General features: G+C 40.2%; 1 protein-coding gene across 14 annotated transcripts in view; it reads left to right on the forward strand.

Moving 5' to 3' along the window:
- The window catches only part of Ppp1r12a (protein phosphatase 1 regulatory subunit 12A), a 109,342-nt gene extending 97,116 nt beyond the window's left edge, over positions 1 to 12,226 (forward strand). For 7 of the 14 annotated variants that reach the window (XM_042263367.2, XM_042263373.2, XM_042263368.2 and 4 more), the window contains 5 exons: positions 688 to 823; positions 1,502 to 1,606; positions 3,828 to 3,875; positions 6,499 to 6,549; positions 9,813 to 12,226. In XM_042263367.2, coding sequence (XP_042119301.2) covers positions 688 to 823; positions 1,502 to 1,606; positions 3,828 to 3,875; positions 6,499 to 6,549; positions 9,813 to 9,899 — 427 coding nt within the window. In that variant the 3' untranslated portion in view covers positions 9,900 to 12,226. Of the gene's footprint in view, positions 1 to 687; positions 824 to 1,501; positions 1,607 to 3,827; positions 3,876 to 5,737; positions 5,769 to 6,498; positions 6,550 to 9,812 lie in introns of all 14 variants that reach the window. The other 7 variants (XM_042263370.2, XM_076553873.1, XM_076553871.1 and 4 more) reach the window with 3 other exon arrangements.
- The last annotated feature ends 10,653 nt before the right edge of the window (positions 12,227 to 22,879 follow it).

Genomic DNA, 22,879 nt, shown 5'->3' on the forward strand with positions numbered 1-22,879 from the left:
ACACAGAGAAACTCTATCTTGGAAAAAAAGAAAAGGGAAAGAAAATGGATGAGTCGAGATGTTTTTTTCTCATCATCTCAGCTCAAAATCACTCAGTCCTTAATTCTAATCTTGATCCATTTCCCTTGCCCACAACTGTTGATCATGGTCCTTGTGAGACTAAAAATAAATTTTATATGCTGATGATTCTTTTGAATTGAAATGTAAAGCAATAGCACTTATCAGAAGAGGTAACCTGAATTCAGAACCAAATAACCAAGGAATTCACAGTTACTGATAACACACACTTCCTGTTTAAGACAAACCATTATGGACACTTAGAAAATTAATTCATTATTCCATCAAATATAAGATGCTACAGATTCTAAACACTACTGTATATCACCAAAAAAAGGAACAGTGCCACCAGTTGGATGATAATGAATCATATGTTATAAAGTGTTACAACATAATAAAATATGAAAAGGTTTAAACCCTTAAATAATTTAGCATAATATGAAACTAGCTTTGACTTTTAGATACAAAAATTAAGAATAACTTCCTGTTTATTATATATCACAAAAAACAATAACAACTTAGACTATTATTTATTGTTTGGGAATATCAAGGTGCTCTGTACTCAATGTGTACTAACATAATTTGTGGAAGCCTATAATAAAGTTTTTATTTTCAACTTGTCTTTTGAAGGTATGACAGCAGTTCCACGTCATCGAGTGATCGATATGACTCCTTGCTGGGTCGCTCTAGTTCATACAGTTACTTAGAAGAAAGAAAACCTTATAGTAGCAGGTTAGAGAAGGAGGACTCAACTGACTTCAAAAAGGTATCTGGGCTCTTTAGTTTGTATTAATTTACATATATAATGTGCATCTATATTAATACTATTCTGTAAAACTTGCTTATAAAGAAATCAGGGACTTTTGGTTTGGTTTTTTTGTTTGTTTGTTTTTTGAGTAGTATCCCTGACTGTCCTGAATCTTGCTCTGTAGACCAGTCTGCCTTCAAACTCACAGAGATCCACCTGCCTCTGCAACTACTGGGATTAAAGGCGTGTGCCACCACACACCCAGCCTAAATCAGTATTTTGAAATGCCTTATTTTATTTTTTGTTTCTGACAACCATTGGTAAGTAACATGTGAATAACCATGTCTTAGAGAGAGAAGAAAAGTACCCAGGGCTTTATATTTGTTGTCTCTGTCTGTTGCTGGAATGAGTTGGAAAGGGCCATTCAGAAGGAAGGAAGTGTGCATATGTACACAGACATATTTTGTTTCATTATCTTTGCATTTATTCTTTAGACAGAGCCTTACTATTTATATTTAGCACAGACTGACCTCAAACTTGCAAGTTACTTCTAAGTGACTTGTTTCTATTTAAATAATTAAAATATATTGTCAGAGTATAACACATCTACATTAATTTTTCCACTTTAATATTGTAGTCATTGAGATCTCTTTAGGAGAGCCACGAAAGTAATCTGTTCTTCCTTAACTTTTCCAGCTTTATGAACAAATTTTAGCTGAAAATGAAAAGCTAAAGGCACAGCTACATGATACAAATATGGAACTAACGGATCTAAAGTTGCAGTTGGAAAAGGCTACCCAGGTTTGTACCCTTTTCTCTTTGTTAGTCTCAAGATAGCAGGGGTGACTTAGTATATCTAGTATATCTTAGTATATCTAAAAGTTTACATCTAATTTTTCTGAAACATTACTTCTGAACATATGTTTGGTTAATTATAATGCTTTATTTAGTGATAAAAAGGAATCAACATAATTAACAGTTAACTAAATACTGATTTCTGGAATATAAAAATACAGAATTATAGTCATGGAAAGAATTCAAGAGCTTTTTATGATGCAGAAATCAAACCCTAAAGTTTTACACATACAAGACTGAGCTACATCTCCCAAACGCAGATGGCTTCCAAAGACTTCAGGTTTGATTCCCAGCATCCACACAGTGGCTTACAATGGTCTATACTCCAGTCCCAGGGGATCTGATGTCATCTTCTTCTGACCTACGTTGTTCAAATAAAAGTAATTTAAGGGCCTGGCTCAGCAATTGAGTACCTCCTGCTGATCTAGAGGACTTAAGTCATTCAGTTCCTGATGCCCATGTTTGTCACATTTGCCTGTAACTCCAATTCCAGGAGATCTGACACCTTGTCCTGACCTCCGAGGGCGCTCATACCCATGTCTCTGTGTGTATGTGTCTGTCTGTCTGTCCCTCTCTCTCTTTCTCTCTCTGTGTCTGTCTGTCTCTCTCTGTGTGTGTGTGTGTGTGTGTCTCTCTCACACACAAACACACACACACACATACACGCACACACATATAAGTACTTGATGTAATAGTGCTGGAGGATGATAATGTTTACTCCTTTATAACTTCTTTCTGTGGAACAGCTTAGCAATGACAAAGCTCAGAATTTACCTAGGAACTTGGAATTGTCTCCCAAGGTCTTTTCCCATGGAACACTATTTTTGAGAAATAGAAATAGGTGTATCTCCTCCTTTGCCTCATCATTTCAAACAAGCAAACAAGAAAATGGACTCTGAGGATCACACCAACTCTTAAGAAAACAAACTTGTTGAACAGCTACTAGAGTCCAACTTGAAAGAACTATACATGCTTCTTTCTTAGCCAGTTTTTATGCCTACTTTTTATTTCTAAAAGTTTATTTTCCATGTGGAACTCTTGTTAGCGGATCTTTCCCCTTCCACTTCTAACTACTGCTGTATTAGGAAGCACTTGTCTATGCACAGCAGATGGTGTGCTGAATTGCAGAGTCAGGTGAACCATAGTGTTCAAAAGGAAAAAGACGCAGTTGTTGCTGGGAGTTTGTTGTGACGATAAACAGAGAAGTAAGGCAGACAAGAGCATGCTTTATTTGACGGTGTCAAAATAACTGGCATGACCTTCAGGTTGCATAAATAACTGACCGGGCCTGCGAGCATAAAACAAGGACACTGGACATTGTTTTGTCCCGGGATTTGGACACGTTTTCTCGGCAAAGTTGGCATTCGCTGTTCACCTGTGTGGCGCTCTGTTACATGGTGACTAAGCTAAGCTGTGTGTTCTCTGCTGAACTCGATCTCTGTGCCCTTCCTTTGCTGTGTCCCTTCGCCACCTCGTTTTCCTGTAGGAGAGACGTGACAGTAGTCCGTTACTCTCCAGTATAGATCTGCTGGAATGTGACTAGCTGAACATGGCCCTGAGTACGGTCACTGCACAGCTTACAGAAGGATGCCGTGGAGGAGCCATGGGGGATCAGTAGTCGAAAGTGTGCTTAGGACTGGGTCTGAAAGAAAAGAAAGGGATTTTTCTACAGCCATGAATACGTACAGACTCCTCCTGATTGTCTTCTGAGTGTCCTGCTGAGGCGCTGTCTGCCTGCTTCATACAAAAGCATTCAACCTGTTCAGAAGCCTACTTCATTCAGGGTGCTGGAGTCTGGCCAGTCAGTTGAGCCCTTGCTGATGGCTCAACAAGAAAGTGAGCATCTGAGGGAAGGCTAGGATGTTTTTCCTGCTGTTTTAGTTGCGCGTTTTCACCCTCAAACTAGAACTGGTAAGGAAAAAATGAAGATATATAAAATGAGAGCTATGAAGACCATTCCACTCTTAAACATCACTTTTGTGTATCGTTTCAACACATATCCTGTTTTTATTTTTATTTCTTTATTGAAATTTGCCTTTTATACCACCTGAATTGTATTACGCCACCTGAAAATTGTTTCTTTTTGTAACATCTACCAAGGAGAGTTACGTTCTATTCCCTCATCGTTATTGCATTTACATCTGCTTTTTTAATTTCTTTTTTACAGAGACAAGAAAGGTTTGCTGATAGGTCACTATTGGAGATGGAAAAAAGGGTAAGTGTCCATCTTACTCAGTTAGTACCATTCCCTTTGTATTGTTTGGATAAGCAGTGGGGGGGTTGTTTTGTTTCTATGGACTGTATGTAGTATGGTATTGCAATCAAGAAGAAATGTTGATATTGGAAACCCTTACATCATTTTCTTTTGTCCTACAATATTTACATTGGTTGTGGTATTTTACTTGTATTTCTCTCCAGTTACTATTATTACTCAGGAATCTAGACATGGCAATAGGAGTACATCTATCAGTTTAGTCTGAAAACTTGAGAATGTAACAGTGATCCAGATGTAGGAAGAAAACCTTTAGAATGTAGCACATCTGAGCAGTAGCTAGACTTACAAGGTGTAGAGGAGAAGAACATGCATCATGGTTACTGTGATCGATCTTGAGGTCAAAGAATAAACAATCAGAAACAGTTGATGTGGAAGCACTTTTCCAACTTTTTTTAGTTACCAATTTGACTTTTCACCAAAAACAAAAAAAGAGTAAAAGAAAATAAACTATAGGCTGTTAATGTCTGTTATTTATTGAGTTGTTCTCTACAGTAATTCCTCTTTTATTATGATTTCACCAAATTTTAAAATTAGTATTTGGAGGCATTTTTAAAGATTAGTAACTAGTAATTGCTAAAAGTTCAGAATCACATATTTTATTAAATTTAATATTACTGCATATTCTTCATACTGCTATATATCTTACAATATGTAACACTGAATTTTATCCCCAAGACATGTAGAATTACTAAGATCAGTTCTTGTACTTGTACAAATTATTGATATGGGAAACATAGTAGAATAAAGTAAAGTTTATATTTGTTTCACAACAACACTTTTGAAGAATTTTTTTGTTTTTGTTTTTAGAGACAGGGTTTCTCTGTGTAGCTTTGCGCCTTTTCCTGGAACTCACTGGGTAGTCCAGGCTGGCCTCGAACTCACAGAGATCCACCTGGCTCTGCCTCCTGAGTGCTGGGATTAAAGGCATGCGCCACCACCGCCCGGCTTGAAGAATATTTTTTATGAAGGCGGTACTTATTACACAAATATTAGCACAAGAAGAAAGCAAAATCATCAGTGATATTATCAAGTATAGATAGTTGCTAATTTAGTGCCTGTCGTAGTGGTACACACACCTTTATATTCTGTTCTTCTCAGGCAATCTTGTTTCTGCTCATCAAATGCAGATAAATCACAAAGTAGCTAATGTGCTCCTGTTTAATAGACTGTAGATTGAAGTTTAATTAGCATTACAGATTAAGGTTAAGAAGTGTTAACACTAATTTGGTGTTCTCAATGTATAAGGCAGACACTGTACTAAATAGTTTATGGTTTTCAGTTTGACAAGTAACAGTTTTTTGGGGCTATTAGGATCAGGCAATTGGGAATAGTGTTCTTGTATTACCCTATAATTGACTTAAAATCTTGAAGACACCTAGTAAAATTGAGGTTCATGAGAGTATTACCTATCAGTCCAGAATTGATTTTGTGTGTGTGTATGTGTATGTGTGTATACATATATATTCCACAAAGTTGTAAGGATCAAATATGAGAAGTACAGTGGTTTATGTGAATTTGTCATTGTTGTGTTCTTAGCTAGAAGGAAGGCCTATTATAAAGTAGTAACATGTCTATAATCATTTTTAAGCATGTTGATACTATATGAATCTAACATGGTACTTATAAGTCTATAAGTGGGCTTCCATCCCTCTGTTGAAAAGCACCTGCTCTAAACACATTGACATTTACAGTAATTGTACTACATTACTAAATATTAACATTTAATTGTTAATCTGGGGAGGAATGTCATTGAAATGGTTTCAGTGTTGTTAAACTAAATGTCAATGGTTTGTATCTGAAAGGTGACCGGCAAGAGTCAGTATCTTCTGGGCGGTATGACCTAACCAGTTTTACAGTTCATCAATGACTGCTGCTTGCTTTGTGTATAACACTCTAGAAATGCTTATCAGATCAGGGAAAATAAAACAGTACACTGCAGTAATATGTTGTATGTTGGCTTTGCCTGCCACTCTTGGAACTAAGTTTAAAGTAAATGCTGTAATTGCTCTCCTATATTCACCGCATTAATGCAGCACACAGTATCAAACTCTGACTAAATTTGTAGAGCTAAAGCTGTCAAGAGAACTGCGTAACTAATTCACAGTAAGCCTTGTGAGTAGGGCACAGGAGTTTCTCAGGAGTCCTTGGGGACTGTGAAGTACACGTATTTCCGGCACGTTTGCTTCTTGCCTCTCTGCTCCTGACACTGTGTTAAATGCATCTTTGTGTGTGCGTGTGTTCTCCTCTGTATAGTCCTCAGCCTTGACCATTGCCTTACTCTGTCCCTCAGTTTTATCGGAACTAAAAAACAATAATCATTTGAATATGTTGTGTAACATCTTACTAGAAAAACAGAACTTTAAAGAAAGAGCTTATGGAAAGTAATTTTAGAAGATCTTCAGTTTGTTTCCCAGTTCTGGAAAGCTCCTTACACAGCACTGGCCTCACATCTTTGTGTTCACTGCTCTTGATTTTATCTTTAATGCTGAAGTATCACTATTTCACAATATAAAAGATATTGGGAATATAATCAAATAATTATTGATGCCTTAAATTGATCTAGGAACGAAGAGCTCTAGAAAGAAGAATATCTGAAATGGAAGAAGAGCTCAAAGTAAGTAAGCCATGCTGTTCATGTTCTCAATTCTGATGACCCAATTTGTGAATTTTCTATATCGTGTTTCTCTTTAGTAATCTAGAAGAGGAAATAATCCTGGAACATTTTGTCACATTTTTCGTTCATTGGTTTATTTATTTTGTGTTTACATTTGAATGGGTGTAGTGCCATGCATGAGTGTTGAGGACAGAGGATCTTTGGGGATCCCCTTCTTCCCTTCCACCATGTGCATCCTGGGGATTGAACTCAAGCTAGAACTCAGGCTTGAAGGCATCTTGCCAGGCCAAAGTCATTTCCATATTGTAATTTCTATTAATTTTTTCTCAAGAGTTTTATACCTGTGTATAATTCATTCTGGTTACTCTCATCTGCCACCTTCTTCTAACTTCACTCCCCCCTCAAGCCTCTACCCCCTCTTCTCCCTGCAGGCTCCCTTCTTACATTCAGTTTCTTTGTTTTGTTATCTGACCCACTGAGATTGCCCAGGCCATCTGTGTGACCATGGGTTTAGTTTGTTTTGTGTTTTCAAGAAGACAGGGTCTCATCTCACTATGTAGCCCTGGCTCTCCTGGATCTTGCTCTACATGTAGACCATGCTGGCCTTGAGCTCACAGAGATCTACCTGCCTCTGCCTGGGATTAAGCTACTTCATCTTGGAACTATGGGACTGCTAATTAATTTGTATGGTACTTCTGATATTCAAGTATTAAAATTAAATAGTTATGTAAGTGAGGTTTACATTTCTATATGTAGTTCACTATTTCTTTCATGGTAAACTATAGAAGGGAACAGAAAAAATGAAATCTTGTTTAAAAGTAGAAGTTATTGAGGCTGGGGACATAATGCAGTTGTAGAGGATTTGCCAGTCCTAGAAGTCCTACATTTAGTCTTCAGTATTAACAGAGGAAAATAGTGACCTGAGATTGTGACAGACAGAGGCATTAATCTCTACATTACCTGTGTAGTAAGTTTTTATTTGGAATGTTGGACACTGAAGGGATAAAATGGTGTAGTTAGTTGATTAACAGTCACCACACTGTCTTTTATAAGATATCTTTCCCATATCAGAATTATGCCCATGAAATTAGAATTTCAAGTTTTAATACATTTTACTGAATTAGTTTGTAATTAGACCATTATTTTTAAGTAGCTTTGCAAAGTAGAATCTCTTGGGTTTTGTTAATATATTGCTTAGCTTGACATGGAATTCTAGGAATAAATTGTTTGCCTTTCCAAATGCACTGGAGTGTTCCTTTAAGATTTCATTTCTGGGTTCATTTTCTGTGATTCTCTATGTTTTTATTGTACTTTTGAGTATTTTCTTATTTTTTATTTCTATTTCTTTATGTTCTGACTTCTGCAGAACCTGCACCACATAAACCAAACTGAACCTCTGAGGGAGTTAAATGAGAGGCTGCTGACTGAGAATAGGGCCTTGACCAGAGTGGTAGCCAAGCGCTCAGGGCTCTGTAGGCACCTGCAGTCTGTGAGCCTATAAGTGATAGTTCACCATTTCGCCCTGGTAGAGCCAGGCAGGTGTTTCCGTGTTAGTAAGCGTGTTCTGTAAAAGCTCACAACTACAAATTAATAAATACCATGTGTCTGGAGCTTATCACATAAATAACTGTTTAATTCTGCATGGCTTCTCAGAATGTTACAATGACTACTAATTGTATATTGCAACTGATAAACCACAGTAAAATTAGGGAGTGATTTAGGAATTAAAAGACTTGTTTGTCTTTGTCAAGCTCATTCAGATTTCTTTCACTTCAAACATAGTTTAGGTATATCTAGCATTTGTAGTCCTTTATGAAGCAGAAACAAGCAACCTCTAATTACATTTGAAGCTGGAGATGGATCCTGCTTTGTCTGCTTTTCCAGTAGCATCGTCTGCACTCAGAGCCACCATCCCTTACACCCACACCCAACCCCCACCCCCCCACCCCCCCACCCCCGCGGTTGTTAGACTCAGTGTCAGCCTCTGGCTCTCTACTTTGTTTCTGAACACTGAGCATGGTGAGAACTGTGCCTCCCTGGAGACTTCACTCTTCCAAGGCCTGGCTTGGATGGAGAGATTGACAAGTTCACTTTTGTGCTCCCTGATGGACCAGTGTCACAGCACATTCTGAAAACTGAAAAGAGAGAATTAAATAGTTTGAAAATACACACACACACACACACACACACACACACACACACACACACACACACACACGGTTTTTTCTAGACAAGGTTACTTTGTGTAGCTTTGGAGCCTTTCCTGGAACTCGCTTTGTAGACTAGGCTGGCCTCGAACTCACAGAGATCCGCCTGGCTCTGCCTCCCGAATGCTGGCATTAAAGGAGTGCACCACCACTGCCTGGTGAAAATATATTTTCATATCCAAAATAAAAATTATTCCATTCCTAGTCAACCTGCCAAAGAACATAAAGTTTCAGTTACCCTTAGTAGAAAGTTACTGTAGAGGCTTAGAGAGATGGCTCAGTGGTGAAGAGCACTGGCTGCTCCTCCAGAGGACCTGGGTTCAAATTCTCAACACCCACGTGGCAGCTCATAACTGTCTATAATTGCAGCTCCAGGAGTTTGACACCTGCACACAGACACACATGCAGGCAAAAACACCAGTGCACATAATAAAAATTAAGATAAATAATTTAAGAAGAAAGTTAATGTAATTTCTAACATTTCCACCCTCTCCTTCAGTTTGTCCGTGTAGCCAACAGAAAATTGAATTGCTTTCTTTTAAACATATACTGCTCTATTTACATTGATTATTTCCATTTCATGATTGCCTCTCTGGGATCAGACACTGTGTTAGGTCATCAGAATTAGGTCCCGTAGATGAGTTCCTTAAGGAATTCTCTAGTTAAGCGGGTCATATGTGGACTAGTGTTGTCTGCTTCAGAGCACAAGGCCTTGATGGAGGCGTTGACAGGAGCTATGAAAGGAACTCACCTGAAGATCCTATCCTAACAAAAACAGGCTTCATTTCACGGCTGCTCTAATATGTGCTTGTGAGTCATACAATCAAGTAGTTCAGAAGCTGATAATTTTGAGAGAGAAACTTTCATTCCATCATGTATTAATCTAATTAGATTGACAGTGTTTTTTCCTTCATGGTATATGTCTTAGACATTAGAAATACATATAACTGACAAAGCGTGATCATTTGTTTTGTGGTGACTTCATAACATTTGTGAAGAATGTTGCTTCGCCTTATTTACATCAATGGAGATTTTTTCTATTTTTTCCCCTCGTAGATGTTACCAGACTTGAAAGCAGACAACCAGAGGCTAAAGGATGAGAACGGGGCCTTGATCAGAGTCATAAGCAAACTTTCCAAGTAGGACAGAGAAGCCAGCAGAGCAGCAGGACTGGCACAGACTCCCCAGTGGACCATGGTGGCAGTCACTGGACGCCGGAAGGGACCTCCGGAGACTGTCCTTCTCCCATCGCCTGCCAAATGCCCTCTTATCTAGGAGTTTGGGTTCGTTTAATTCTCTGCCCCCACCCCTTGGTTATCAAGACCATTGTTTCATGTTAAAGCAGCTGCTGAGAAGATTCTTTTTTTCAATGACTGAGAAAACTTGTTTACAGCTCCAGCAAATAAAGAAAGTGTTCAAGGCCAGATATGCCTCAGATATTTAACCAGTAAGCCTTAGTTGTACATAAATACTTTTGTGTCAACAAAAACTTCAGCTCTCACAGAAGACAGTTATTCAACATTTGTTTTGATGTGCCACAGTTTCTAGGTTCTCCATATTTAAAGTTTTTGCTTTACATCTGAGTTTGGGTTTGTATCTTTTCCTTCTAGCTCTTCATGTGGCAGAGTCTCTCTGTGTTCCCACCCTTCTCATTGACAGAAAAGAAACTGCTCTTCTGAGCTTCTCGTCACGCGTTAGACTAATGTGCTGTCTCCCACCTGGAACTGAAGTGCTCGGTGGGACGTTTGCTGTCACTGTTTGTGCAATATGCATTTATTTCTTACATGAATGCTTTCAAGTCCATTGAGAGTTGATCTTTTAAGTCCTATCTTCTGCCTTCATTGGTCACTTTTTGTTTTGTTCTTTATTGTAGTATAAGATGTTAGATTCTGTAATCTTCACATTCATTTTAGCAGGTACTGAGTGATGCTGTATATATAAATAAGTGTATTGTTTTGATTTTTAGACCACCACATGGCATGCTTGACTATTTCCTTAATTCAAATGTCTGCTAATGCAAAGTAGGCTACTCCATACTGGTGTTGAAAACAGAGCTTTTGCTAACAGTGAGATATCAGGACCTACCTTACCAGTGACGCGGTTTATGGAGCCCTAGCTTTACAAGATTTTCTACTGTAAAGTGCTTTTCCTTTCATTTTCATTTGGTAGTAGTCAAACATACTAAAGTTGCATAAGACAATTGCTTCACATTCACATGCCTATATTTATCTGAGTGCTGTCTACAACTGTTGTGCTAGCCAAAGTAGTGCTATGAAGTCATCTGCAGACTTAATCTGTGATTAATGTTAAGTGCACTGTTATTGCCATGTGAAGAGGCATCAGCTTTGATACCATCATCATGTTCAGACCATTTTTATACATTTCAGTGGCCTTTTTTAAAGGAAAAAAAAAATAAGCAAAACCAAGTCCGTGATGAAAATGGCTTTTATTTGGACAAATAACTTTTATATTTTCATTAAACCATGCAAAAAATATATATTACATCTTCCTGGCACATAACTGTCTCCTTAACCACTGAACAGTTCAGCCATTTGAATAAATTGTACATTGTAAAGCTTATGGTAGCTGACTGTATTATTGAGTGTATTGTATACTACATTAAATGTGAATTTGTACCCCTTCATTTTAAAAGGTCATTGTGTTCTACTGCCTATTTTAGATGACTTTGGGGTTGGGGAAGGGTGTTTTGGTAAGTAGAATTGTAAGTTCTCTCTCTTGATTGGTTTTATGAAGATATAAGGTTATACTCTTACTACCAAGCTCAGGATTCTTGATTTTAAAGGTACAAGGATAGGTGTGAGGATTTTATTTTTGGTTATATTTGAACTGTATGAATGGTGGGTCTGAATACAGAGTATTTCATGGTCTATTGAGGAGGTAAAATACACAGATAACTGATCAGTTTGAGTGACTGCAACGTGTTCTGGGTGCACAACAGTTAGGCATGCTGTGGTTTATATTTGTGAAGTTTGGATGCCTGTGAAGAATGATGAAATACATGTTTCTAATATTTTAGTGTTTTGTATTTAGGTTATTTATTCTTTGTATCTAAAATTGAACAGCTACTGTGCTATATTGACTTTATTGGTAGTATTGAGCAGACCTTGTTTCTGCATGAAACTAGTTGCAAAACCCACTATTTTGGAAATAAAAATGTATTTTGACATATACAAATAAAATGAATAAAACTATTTTAAATGTGTGAACTTTTAATGAAAACAGTTTAAATTTTGTTCTGAGATATTTAAATTCTGCATGGGTATTTTTTCACTAATTGCTTTACTTGGATACCAGTTTGAATAATTTTTGAAATTGTAATATTGTGATAATTTGCACAGCAATGTACATGCTCATCTGTAAATGCGATCTTAATTGCCATATTTATGCAATCTGTGTACCAATTTGAACAAATGTTTATGTATTTTACATAAAGCTATCTATATGCAGAATCTGACAACTAGTTTTTTATGACAAGTGGCTAAAAATATTGGTAACTGAGACTCAAGATAGTTGCTTTGTAGCATGAGATTTCATTTCCATAAACATTTGAAGTGTTTTAAAATTCAACTTCTGCTTTTTTCTTAGCTGTAAACTCGAGCTTAAGAACATGCACGAAGAAGACACTGTTGCCCTGAAATTTAAAACTTTCCCTTTAGTGTTAGATTATTTTCCAACTTAGATTTGTCCAAGGTTCAGTCTACCAGCAGAGCTCTAAGTGGTTAGGACACATTTTTAATTTCTCATGTGGACCTTTGAGAAGGGGACCCGAAGTAAACCTGTATTTAACAAAGTACTAGATTCTCTTCTCCAGGTTTCCAGTATTTTCCTAGTTGTGTTGACAGAATTATCTGTGCTTAAAAGAAGAAAAAATTCATATGCAAATATCTTGAAACCCAAGACGGAAAGCATAAGAATATTCCTATGAAAAGTGGAGTTTTGCTCATCCATTAGGCTTCTTCATTCTTTCACCTAAAACTTCAGTTTCATTGCTGGTGTACTTATACCTATAATCTGAGCAACTGGGCCTTAGAGGCTGGAAGATCAGGTATTCAAGGTCATTCTTAGTTAGGTACACAGCAGGTTCGAAGCCAGCCTATACTATATGAGGCCCTGTCTCAAATAAGCAAACAAGAAAATAAATTGTATTACCATTTAGTTTTCCTGGCTTCTCTGACAGTCATGACTTCTGAGGCCAGGACTCACTGAGTCTCTTACAAGAAGAAAATGTGCAGAGGAGCAGATGCTTCTCTCCAAACCGGACCATCTTTTCTAAAGGCCATAGAGCTTTGTGGGTGTTCTTTGACTTTATACATAGAATACAGAGCAAGTGCTTTGAGCCGTTATATAGCCACCAGCCCCATCTTCCTGTAGAAAATCTCTAGTACAAAGATGAAAGAGAACGGATACTCAGTCTTTACTGTGATGCTCTGTCTTAAGTCATGTGAGTGTGTCTTCTGAGTACACATGTACAATGAGGATAACATACATAAAAATAGTATTATACAGAAATACTAGGTTTAGAATGAAATATTACTTTCTTACTATATCTCAATACTAAGTCCATATCTTGCCTTTGGAAAGCATCTCTGTCTGATTTCTATATAAATGACAGTACCTTTTCTCTTGAGTAAATAACAAATGTTATATCTCTGTTTGGTGCCTACAGAATAACCAGATTACAAAGTAGTGTGTGTGTGTGTGTGTGTGTGTGTGTGTGTGTGTGTGTGTGTGTGTACCAACAGTCTTGAAGTGCAAAGTTTTGTTTTGTAATATAGTAACACACAGCATTTGTGAGGTGGGTTTCTTGTTAATTAATGTGATCTAATACTCAAGCAGCATTAGATTCCTTGATGCAGATTCCAGCCATGGCCGATAGTGTATCATGCTTGTAAAAAAAAAAAAAAATTGCACATTCCTGTGTGAGGGAAAAAAAGATGACTTTCCTAGTCTTAGTTCTAAAAGAGATCTTTTTCCTTCAGCCGTCAGTTGAAGCTGACTTTATTTTTTGGAAAGATAAGCAATTTTGATAGTCGTGGTATGTTTTTCTCTCGGTGACGGTAGATATGTATAGAATGCTGATTATATAAAAAGAGACTGCACTTCTGTAAACTCTGGGCCCTGCCCCCAGTAATCCTCTAAACCAGCCTCCACGAGGCTGTGTTGGAGGGCAGCATGGCCCCTTCGCTTGTTCCCCCACAGTTCCTGGCTGTGACTGAGCATTCCTGAGCAGGTGTATCTGGCGTGTGTTTACTTGTGCTCCAATGTCACATAGAGTGCGTGGCCTACATTTTAAGTGTGTTACTGCCTTGTCCAACAGTGAAGAAAACAAGTACTGTGATAACCTCACAGTGCAAGTTAGCACTTTAATTTCCTCCGTAATTACAATTAGTTGTCAGGTGGCGGTGGTGCACACCTTTGTGCACCGCCTTTAATCCCAGCACTCAGGAGGCAGAGACAGATGGATCTCTGTGAGTTTGAGGCCAGCCTGGGCTACAGAGCAAGTTCCAAGACAGGCTCCAAAGCTACAGAGAAACCCTGTCTCGAAAAACTGAAATAATAATGATTACAATTAGTGGCCAGGGAGATGGTTCAGTGGCTAAAACTCCTGCCTCCCAAGCATGAGGACCATAGTTCCACCTTGAAAACTCATGTCAAAAGCCAGGCATGGTGCCACTTAATGTTATCTCAGAGAGATAGAGACAGGATTGGTGAGCTTCAGGTCAGAAAGACCATCTTACGGAAGTGTGTGACATTCTTGAGGATGACACCTTAGGTCGTCCTGTGGGCACACAGGCAAATGAACACACATGCATTTGCAGTTTTCACAACTTTGCCTCTGAGTTGATAATTTCCAAAAATAAAGCAATTTTTAAGCAGGTGAAATTTGAACTGAACTCCGATCTGTCCAACACGCTTGCCAAACTTGCAAACCTTTGGCATAATGGGTCTTTGAATTCAGTCAGATCTAAATGAAGATCCAGCTTCCCATGATGAATGTCAGAGTTAAATATCTTGTAGTAGGAGGAGTTTTGATGCTGTTCCTGACTAGAATATACTAGAAGAGAAGTTTGAAATAATAGACCATGAACCTCTAGTTTCTTGCTCTGAGACGAGTAAGAGGAAGATACAAGAGGCGGATTTCAGAGGACTTCCTTGAACACCATTGCAGAGAAGAGAGTACCTGTGACCATGCTGCCCCGTCTGTCCTAAGGACGCCAAGGACACTGACTGATGCACTTGTGAGTTTATTTATGAGCCCCAGTTGCTTGCTACCATCGGAGACACACAAGGAATAGTAACAGGACTTTTTTTTTTTTTTCATTTTTTTTTATTAAGAGATTTTCTATTCATTTTACATATCAACCTCAGATTCCCCTGTCCTCCCTCCTCCCACCCCTCAGCCTCCCCCCTCCATCCCTCCCCCCATTCCCACTCCTCCAAGGCAAGGTCTCCCATGGGGAGTCCGCAGAGTAGTAGCATGACTTTTATAGCTGCCATCTGCAGACTCTCGTGGTGGGTGGTGTGGGCTATTGTGTTACTGATACTTCATCATTAACCACTTGTGGTGGCGCACACCTTTAATCCCAGCACTCAAGAAGCAGGGGCAGGCTGATCTCTGTGAGTTCGAGGCCAACCTGAGCTACAGAGTAAGTTCCAGGAAAGGCACAAAGCTACACAGAGAAACCCTGTTTCCAAAAAAAAAAATAAAAAAAAGGCAGAGGCAGGTGGATCCTATGAATTCACAGCCAGCCTTGTCTATATAATGAGTTCCAGGTGAGCCAGAACTACACATTGAGACCCTGTCTCCAAATTGTGTGTGTGTGTGTGTGTGTGTGTGTGTGTGTGTGTGTGTGTATAGATACATACATATTTGGGTATATGTATACACACACACACACACACATATATTTGTAGCTAGAGTTTTCCTGCCTTGCCCACAGTCAGGACAAATCTCTGTCACCCGCCAGTCCCACAGCCGCTCAGACCCAACCAAGTAAATACAGAGAAGAATTTTGCTTACAAACTGTATGGCTGTGGCAGGCTTCTTGCTAACTGTTCTTATAACTTAAATTAATCCATTTCTATAAATCTATACCTTGCCACATGGCTTGTGACTTACCGATACTTTACATCTTCCTTGTCCTGGCGGCTGCTGCAGGCAATGACTCCTTCTGCCTTCCTGTTCTTTTATTTCTCCTCTCTGTTAGTCCCGCCTATACTTCCTGCCTAGCCACGGCTGATCAGGTTTTATTTATTGACCAATCAGAGCAACACATTTGCCATACAGACCATCCCCCAGCACAGCCAAGTGCAGACCATCTCAGGCACCTGCACTCAGACCCGTGGTCCTAATCATCCTCTATGCGGACCTGCTGGGTAAAGCCATGAGGAACCCGAGAACGGGCTCCCACAGGACATACAGAACATCCCACAGCATATATTGATGTCCCCTTATCACCTCCTGCCTGTGCTCTCCTCTCTTCGGTCTGATACGTAAGTCCTGCCCACCTTATTCTTGCCCTGCACTGTCTGCTATATTGCACCTCGATACCTAATCATTGCTTTACTGAGACCAAGAGCAGAAAAAAGGAGGGACTGTATTTTAGTATTTTACTGTGTGTCATACCTTACACATACGTCTTTCCTTTTTCTAAGGTTCTTTCGTTCATTTTTCTAAGTCTTGACATTTAGCATAGTTCCTGACACACAGTCCGTGATTATTGGACCTTTTAAGAAGGAAGTGGTAGAGCTGGCTGAGTTTGATCCCTGGGTCCCATGGTGGAAGAAAAGCCAGAAACACAAACATACATGGTGATGATGAATGAAAATGTTTTAAGGAAGTAGTAAAGCTAAATAATTGGGTTATGATCGATAACTTTCATGGAAGAAAAAAAGTTGGTTGGCGTCTATAGTGTGTATGTATGTGTGTTTCCAGTGCTGGGGAGCCAGTCAAGGACTTTACATACATTAAATGCTTTGTCAGTGGGCTACACCCTCTGCAGTGGCATGTAGGTTTTTAAGAATGCTGTTAAATGTATATACTGCTGTTTAGTTGAAGCTACTCGGTAGACACCGCTGGGCTGGGACTGTAGCTCAACAGTGGAATGCTTGCCTAGCACGTACAAAGCCCCAGATTCTAGCCCCAAAGCACAAAAGATCAGTAAAAATAAATATTCTGATTTTTTTCAGACTTCATTTCAATCATTTAATAATCTTTTTTTAATACTTACATGCCCAGCACTAACCTGTATGGTGAGGATACATCCAAACATAAATGGGCAAAAGTAAAACCCTACCTGTGGAAGCAGAAAGATTGAGAAGAAGCATGTGCCATTTTAGAAGTATGATTAACTTTGGAAATAAACAGCAAAATAAGATTTTTATAATCAATGGGGAAAGTAGTCAGGGAAGAACTTCATGGAGAATAGAGCTAGGATTAAAGTTGCAAGAAGGATTGAGGGGGAAAAAAAAAAAACTATTCTAGTTTCTGGGAGAAAAACATTTCCAGGCAGAGAAAACAGAAGCTAAGGCCTTCAGATGCATGTGTCTTCAGGACTGGAAACCAGTAAGACCGATGTGGTCACAGAGGAGTGAGAAAACCAGGAGAGAGCAGCTTTTCACCTACACACTGATTACATGGACTGCTGTGCTTGCACCGAATCACACTGTTTCCTCAGAAAACCTTGTCTGTCTACGGTTTCCTAAGAAGTCGTGGTTCTTAGCTTATCATTGCAGAGCTGTTTTTAATAAGATTGTTGAGTTGTGAGTTGGTAAGAGTAATTGTCAAGGAGAGCCTAGTACGAGCCTCCTGGTGAGTACTTAATCCAGCGATCCGAAGAGCCAAGTCAGAAGTGAAAAGCTAGGCAGAAGGTGATGCTCAGTAGCGTGTGTGAGGCCCTGGACACAGCCTCCCGCACTACAAAAGACAGGAGAACTTGATTACTACAAGTAGAAAGGAAGCTTACCAGTTCTTACAGCTTTTCTCATTGACCTGTAAACCTAATTTACATTGTCCTTCCTTCTTGTCTGGATTTGTGTATGTGGTGTATGCATGTGAATGTGGATAATGTGTACATACAGAGACCAGGGCAGGACATCATAGGAAGGAGTGTCTTCCTCTATCAGTCCCCTTGTTACTGCTTTGAGACAGCCTCTCACTAAACCACAAGTTCACAATGTGAGTCCAGAGACTCAGTGTTTCTCTCCCATAGTGCTGGGGTTAAGGCCCGGCCACTTTTTACATGGGGACCGGGGATTCGAACTCGGGTCCTCTTGCTCACACAGCAAGTCCTCTTACCCACTGAGCCACTTCCGTAGCTGCCTGCGTGCATTTTTTGTGTGAGCTAATGTTCAGATCGCAGATGCCTGCTCTGAGAAGCTGGACTGTTAAGGTGTGCATGGCACAGTTCCAGCCAGCAGAGGTGAGAACACTGTCACCGTGTGAAGTGGCCACCATCTTCACGCAGGAGTGGTTATACGGCCCTTCCTTTCCGGTAGAAGCACTTCAACTTGAGCTGCTAGAGAACTTGCTCAGACGCAGTTTGTTTGAGCCCTGCTGTGGATTTCCATCAAGTTCTTCGGTGGTGCTGATACTGCTGCTTCAGACACCACAGTCTGAAGCCTGCTGGATACTGATGCCACTTGCCTCTTCAGAATGGGAACGGAGAGCTCCAGAGTTTAAGTTACAAGAACTTACAATGTAGGTGTGAAGTGTTCATCGCCTGACCGGAGATTGTGTGAGACAGATAGCAAATGTCAGCTCGTTGGCGATTGTTTAAAGCATGCATTCAGTCCTCTCCCACCCATCGCTCCTGGTAGAGAAGCCTTGCTACTGACAAATCCAGTCAGTTTGCCAGAACAACAGAACAGGAAGGGCCTTTTTGTGGGTAGACAGCCCAACAGCAGTCCCATCCATTTAATGAGGTGAAGGGTAGCCTGCCTTAGCTCTGAGAAAGGGTCTTCTCTAAGAGAAAAACCTTAGGATTCCCCGTGTGGGAGGCAATGACTAAGGTCACTTGCAAACCAAGCATTGAGCAAACCAGCACAACTTGTTCCTTTCCTGTGAGACTTGGGCTTCCTGCATTGTATGGAGGGCATCATCCTGGAAACAGCACTCTGCACATCTAGAATATTCCTTCTTTCACTCCAGGGTTGATGGATAGATTTGCTTCCAGACAAAGGTATGTGATGACGAGGACCCAGAACTCCTCTGTAGCATACCTGGCCTCCAGCAAGGACGTTCTCAGAGCTGCTCTTTGGGGTCACTGACCTACCTGACCCACTTCTTCCTCTCCATCACTGCCAGTTACTGTAGATAGCTGCCTTGGATTAAATAGGTCCTATTCGCATATGAGTCTAAATTAGTATTTCTCTAAAAGGTATTCTGAGACCAACAGTATCGGCGTTATGAAGGAATTTGTCAGGAATGCGCAATGGCAAGTCCAAATAAGAGATCCCCAGATCATTACTGATTGCTGATTTTGTGTTGCTGTTGTATTTGCATGAGAAAGTGAAGATAGCCCGACTGTCTTCAAGTTCTCCCAAAGGATTATGCTGCAAGCTAACCTTTAAGCACTGCTGGCCTTGGGTTTCAAGTCTAAATAATTGGAACTGACATAGAACTAAGAATTAGAGAGAGAACGCTGACTGCGGAGAGCAGGGAGGCTACTTTTGCTGTGATCTCGATGCCTCCAGACTCACAGTTGAGAGGGAGGGACATGGAAGACTTCTGTCACCCCCCTCCCAAAAAAAAGGTGACAGCCTAGATGGGAAGCCATTGAAGAGAAGTCTTGAAAAGTGTGATATGGATGCTCAAGTGTTGCTCTCCATGATGGATGGCTTCTGGTGGGGGTCGGGAGGGAAAGGACTCGGCTCTATTTAAGGGGCAGGCCGCTGAGAGTTTGACCATGTTCCAGTGAGTATATAGATAACACAAATTGGACCTTCTTTCTTTTTTTGGGGGGGGGGATCACTATGGAATAACTGGAAAGTGAGTATGTTCAGGGTGCATGATGTGAAATTCCCAAAGAATCAATAAAAATGTTATTATGTTGGGGGGGGAGAATTAGGGAGATATTTTTATTTTATTTGTTTGTTTGTTTGTTTGTTTGTTTTGAGGCTGAGTTTGTTTGTTTTGCCAAGGCTGTGAGTCAGAGCAAAGAGTTCTCAACAGGGAGTGAGAAGTCCAGCCATGCTCGCATGCAGCACTGACTCTGTTCCCTCGTCTGAAAAAAAGAGAAAAGACCTTAATCTCTGGAATGTTAGGGAAGTTCAGAGTCATGGCTTAGCCTGACCTGCAGCTAATCATCTCAAAAGGACAGCCTAACTCCGGTGGGTTCCTGTAAAAGGAGCAACCTTGTGGGGGCAGGCAGATTATACACTGAATATTACACGCAGATATAGCACGTTAATCACAGGTGAGGCTGTGGTGGACGGGTCAGTGTCAGGTGCATCCTGCCCTTTGTCAATCAAGATCAGTCTACTGAGTGTCTTCTCCACCTCCCGTTCCCTCTCTAAGTGCAGTGACCTCTCTCACTATAGGTGACCTTCCTTCATATGGTTAGAGAGAAATCCTATGAGTGACAGAAGTCTCTGGAATAAAGAAATACTTTCTATTGTCACAGTATCTAATGTATTAAGATCCAGGACATGATACTCTTATGATACTCTTTTTTTTTTTTTCCTGGAGCTGAGTACAGATTGGTCAGGACACTACCCTGGGGAAGAGTAAGTTGAAGTTCTGTGGTGAGTAGCAGCAGAAAATACATTAAAACAACAAACAGTAGTACCCTCTTCCCAAGGGAGGAAGCTATAGCAGGAAAGGGAAAAGGCAAAAAAACGGCTAGTATGAATACAATCTAAAAGAAACCTAACCACTCAGATTTAAACCTTGAAGTGTGCTCACAATTTTTAAGGATAAATAACCAATTTAATGAGAAAGTTTTGAACATGTTAAGTTTGAGGCACGTATTTGTGTATTTATTAAATATCAAAACCCTTATGTTGAATTCAAAACATAAATCCAACTGGAGATTAAAATTGGGATCCTGAACATGCTGTGTGTGTGTGTGTGTGTGTGTGTGTGTGTGTGTGTGTGTGTGTGTGTGTGTACCTGGAGGGAGGAGATTCAATTGAGAATAAGGTCAGAAAGGTTGCACCCCTAGAATATCTTATTACCCAGTGTTAGGTAATGGGAAGAGGAGGTACTAGTAAAGAATTAAAGGTCCGCCCAGGAGATGGGAAGAAGTAAGACTGACATCCGAAGCAGTAAGAAAGTGTTTCCAGGCTGGAGAGATGGCTCAGCGGTTAAGAGCACTGGCTGCTCTTCCAGAGGTCCTGAGTTCAATTCCAGCAACCACATGGTGGCTCACAACCATCTGTAATGAGATCTGGCGCCCTATTCTGGCCTGCAGACATGCAGACAGAACACTGCATACATGATAAATAAATCTTCGAACTCACAGAGATCCTCCTACCTCTGGCTCCCAAGTGCTGGGATTAAAGGCGTGCGCCACCACTGCCCAGCCCAATAAATCTTAAAAAAACAAAGAGAGATCTCAATTTTAAAAAAAAAAAAGAAAGAAAGAAAGAAAAGAAAATGTTTCCAAGGAGCAGCAATTGTTGCTACAGCCAGAACTTAGGACTGATCACTAAATGTAGCAATATCAAACCTCCCAAGGCCCAGTTTCAGGTCAGTAGTTGAGGTGAGAATGAGAAAATAGAAATTTAACGTAGGCCATTGTGTTTATGATTTGTCTAGAGAGACCAAGATCCCAGAGAGACCAGCGTTCAGCATCACTTTCCCAAAGAACTTTGCCAACTGATAGGGGGGGGGGGGGGGGGGAAAGCCTGATAAACTGAACAGGGAAGGAGATTGAAAACATCTGCCTACAGAAGGAACTCTAAGCTTTTAGTTTGGATCCCACGGGGCTACATGTTAGAAGAAAAGCCCAAACCAGAAATAAAGTAAGCTCTCGTTAAGGTTTGAGATTAGCTCAATCCTCAACAGTAGTAAAATGGTTCAACCTTGCCCTTTCTCCCTGCCGGGAGTACAAAAATCATAATATGATTCTGGAAGGAATAGCACCATCCTCACTTGTGGGCCCAGCATTTTTTACCCATTTTACACACCTGTCTAGAATTCAACAACAAAAAACGTTCAGACACACAAAGAGCTTCGGCCAGACTGAAAAGAAAAGAGAAAGCAGAAAGGGGGACCACAGGACTTGGGAGTTTTATTCACTTCCGATCCAATCAGGAAGGCTGAATTCACATGCGGAATAAGGAATTTATTGTAGCGATAATACTTTTCACAAGGTCAAGAGAAACTGAAGCAGGGTCTGAACATGCTGAGTATTGAAGTAAAGCATTGACGTCGTGAACCCGCCTCCTCTTCTTGACGTCATGGGCCCGCCTCCTCAACTGTTTGCCAAATGAGCTTGTCCGGGAAGCGCACAGCCAGGCACTCTCAGCTCCCAAAGTTAACTTTGCAAAGAAAGCCTAGGTGGGTTGATTGGAAAGCGCGGCTCTTTATCCAATGGTGAGCTTGTGGTCATTGCTGGCCTCCATGCTCTGCAGTTAGACAGTGGAACATGAAGAAGAATAGATTCGAAGGTACCAGCTCCACAACTGTATCTCCCAGCTATAACCACAAAGGCGGTCGGAGTATTAGCTGGTTTTTCATTTCTGCCAAACAGTTCTCTTTTGGCCAAGTAGCATCCAGAATTAAACTGCACAAAAAGATTCTTGAAATCTTTTTTTTTAAACACTATATATAACTTTTGGTCAGCAAGTCTTTAAAATAGATGTGATTCAAGAAATCTTAAGACCTAGATAATTTCCATGGTGCATTCTACCAGAACTTTTGAAAGAAATGTGCAAATGTTGCATAAAGTCTTCAGGAAACAAGATGCTGGCTTCTGTGGTGTCGGTATCCCTCATGAAGACAAATGCAGAAATGGTTGCCACCATTACCTAGTCCCTAGGTAAAGGTGGTAAATGAGCCTGAGTAATGATCAAGTGTGGGTTATACCGAGAGAGAGAGAGAGAGAGAGAGAGAGAGAGAGAGAGAGAGAGAGAGAGAGAGAGAGAGAAAGCTGTGT

The sequence above is a fragment of the Peromyscus maniculatus genome, chromosome 18 (assembly GCF_049852395.1).
Source record: "Peromyscus maniculatus bairdii isolate BWxNUB_F1_BW_parent chromosome 18, HU_Pman_BW_mat_3.1, whole genome shotgun sequence".
Lineage (NCBI taxonomy): Eukaryota > Metazoa > Chordata > Mammalia > Rodentia > Cricetidae > Peromyscus > Peromyscus maniculatus.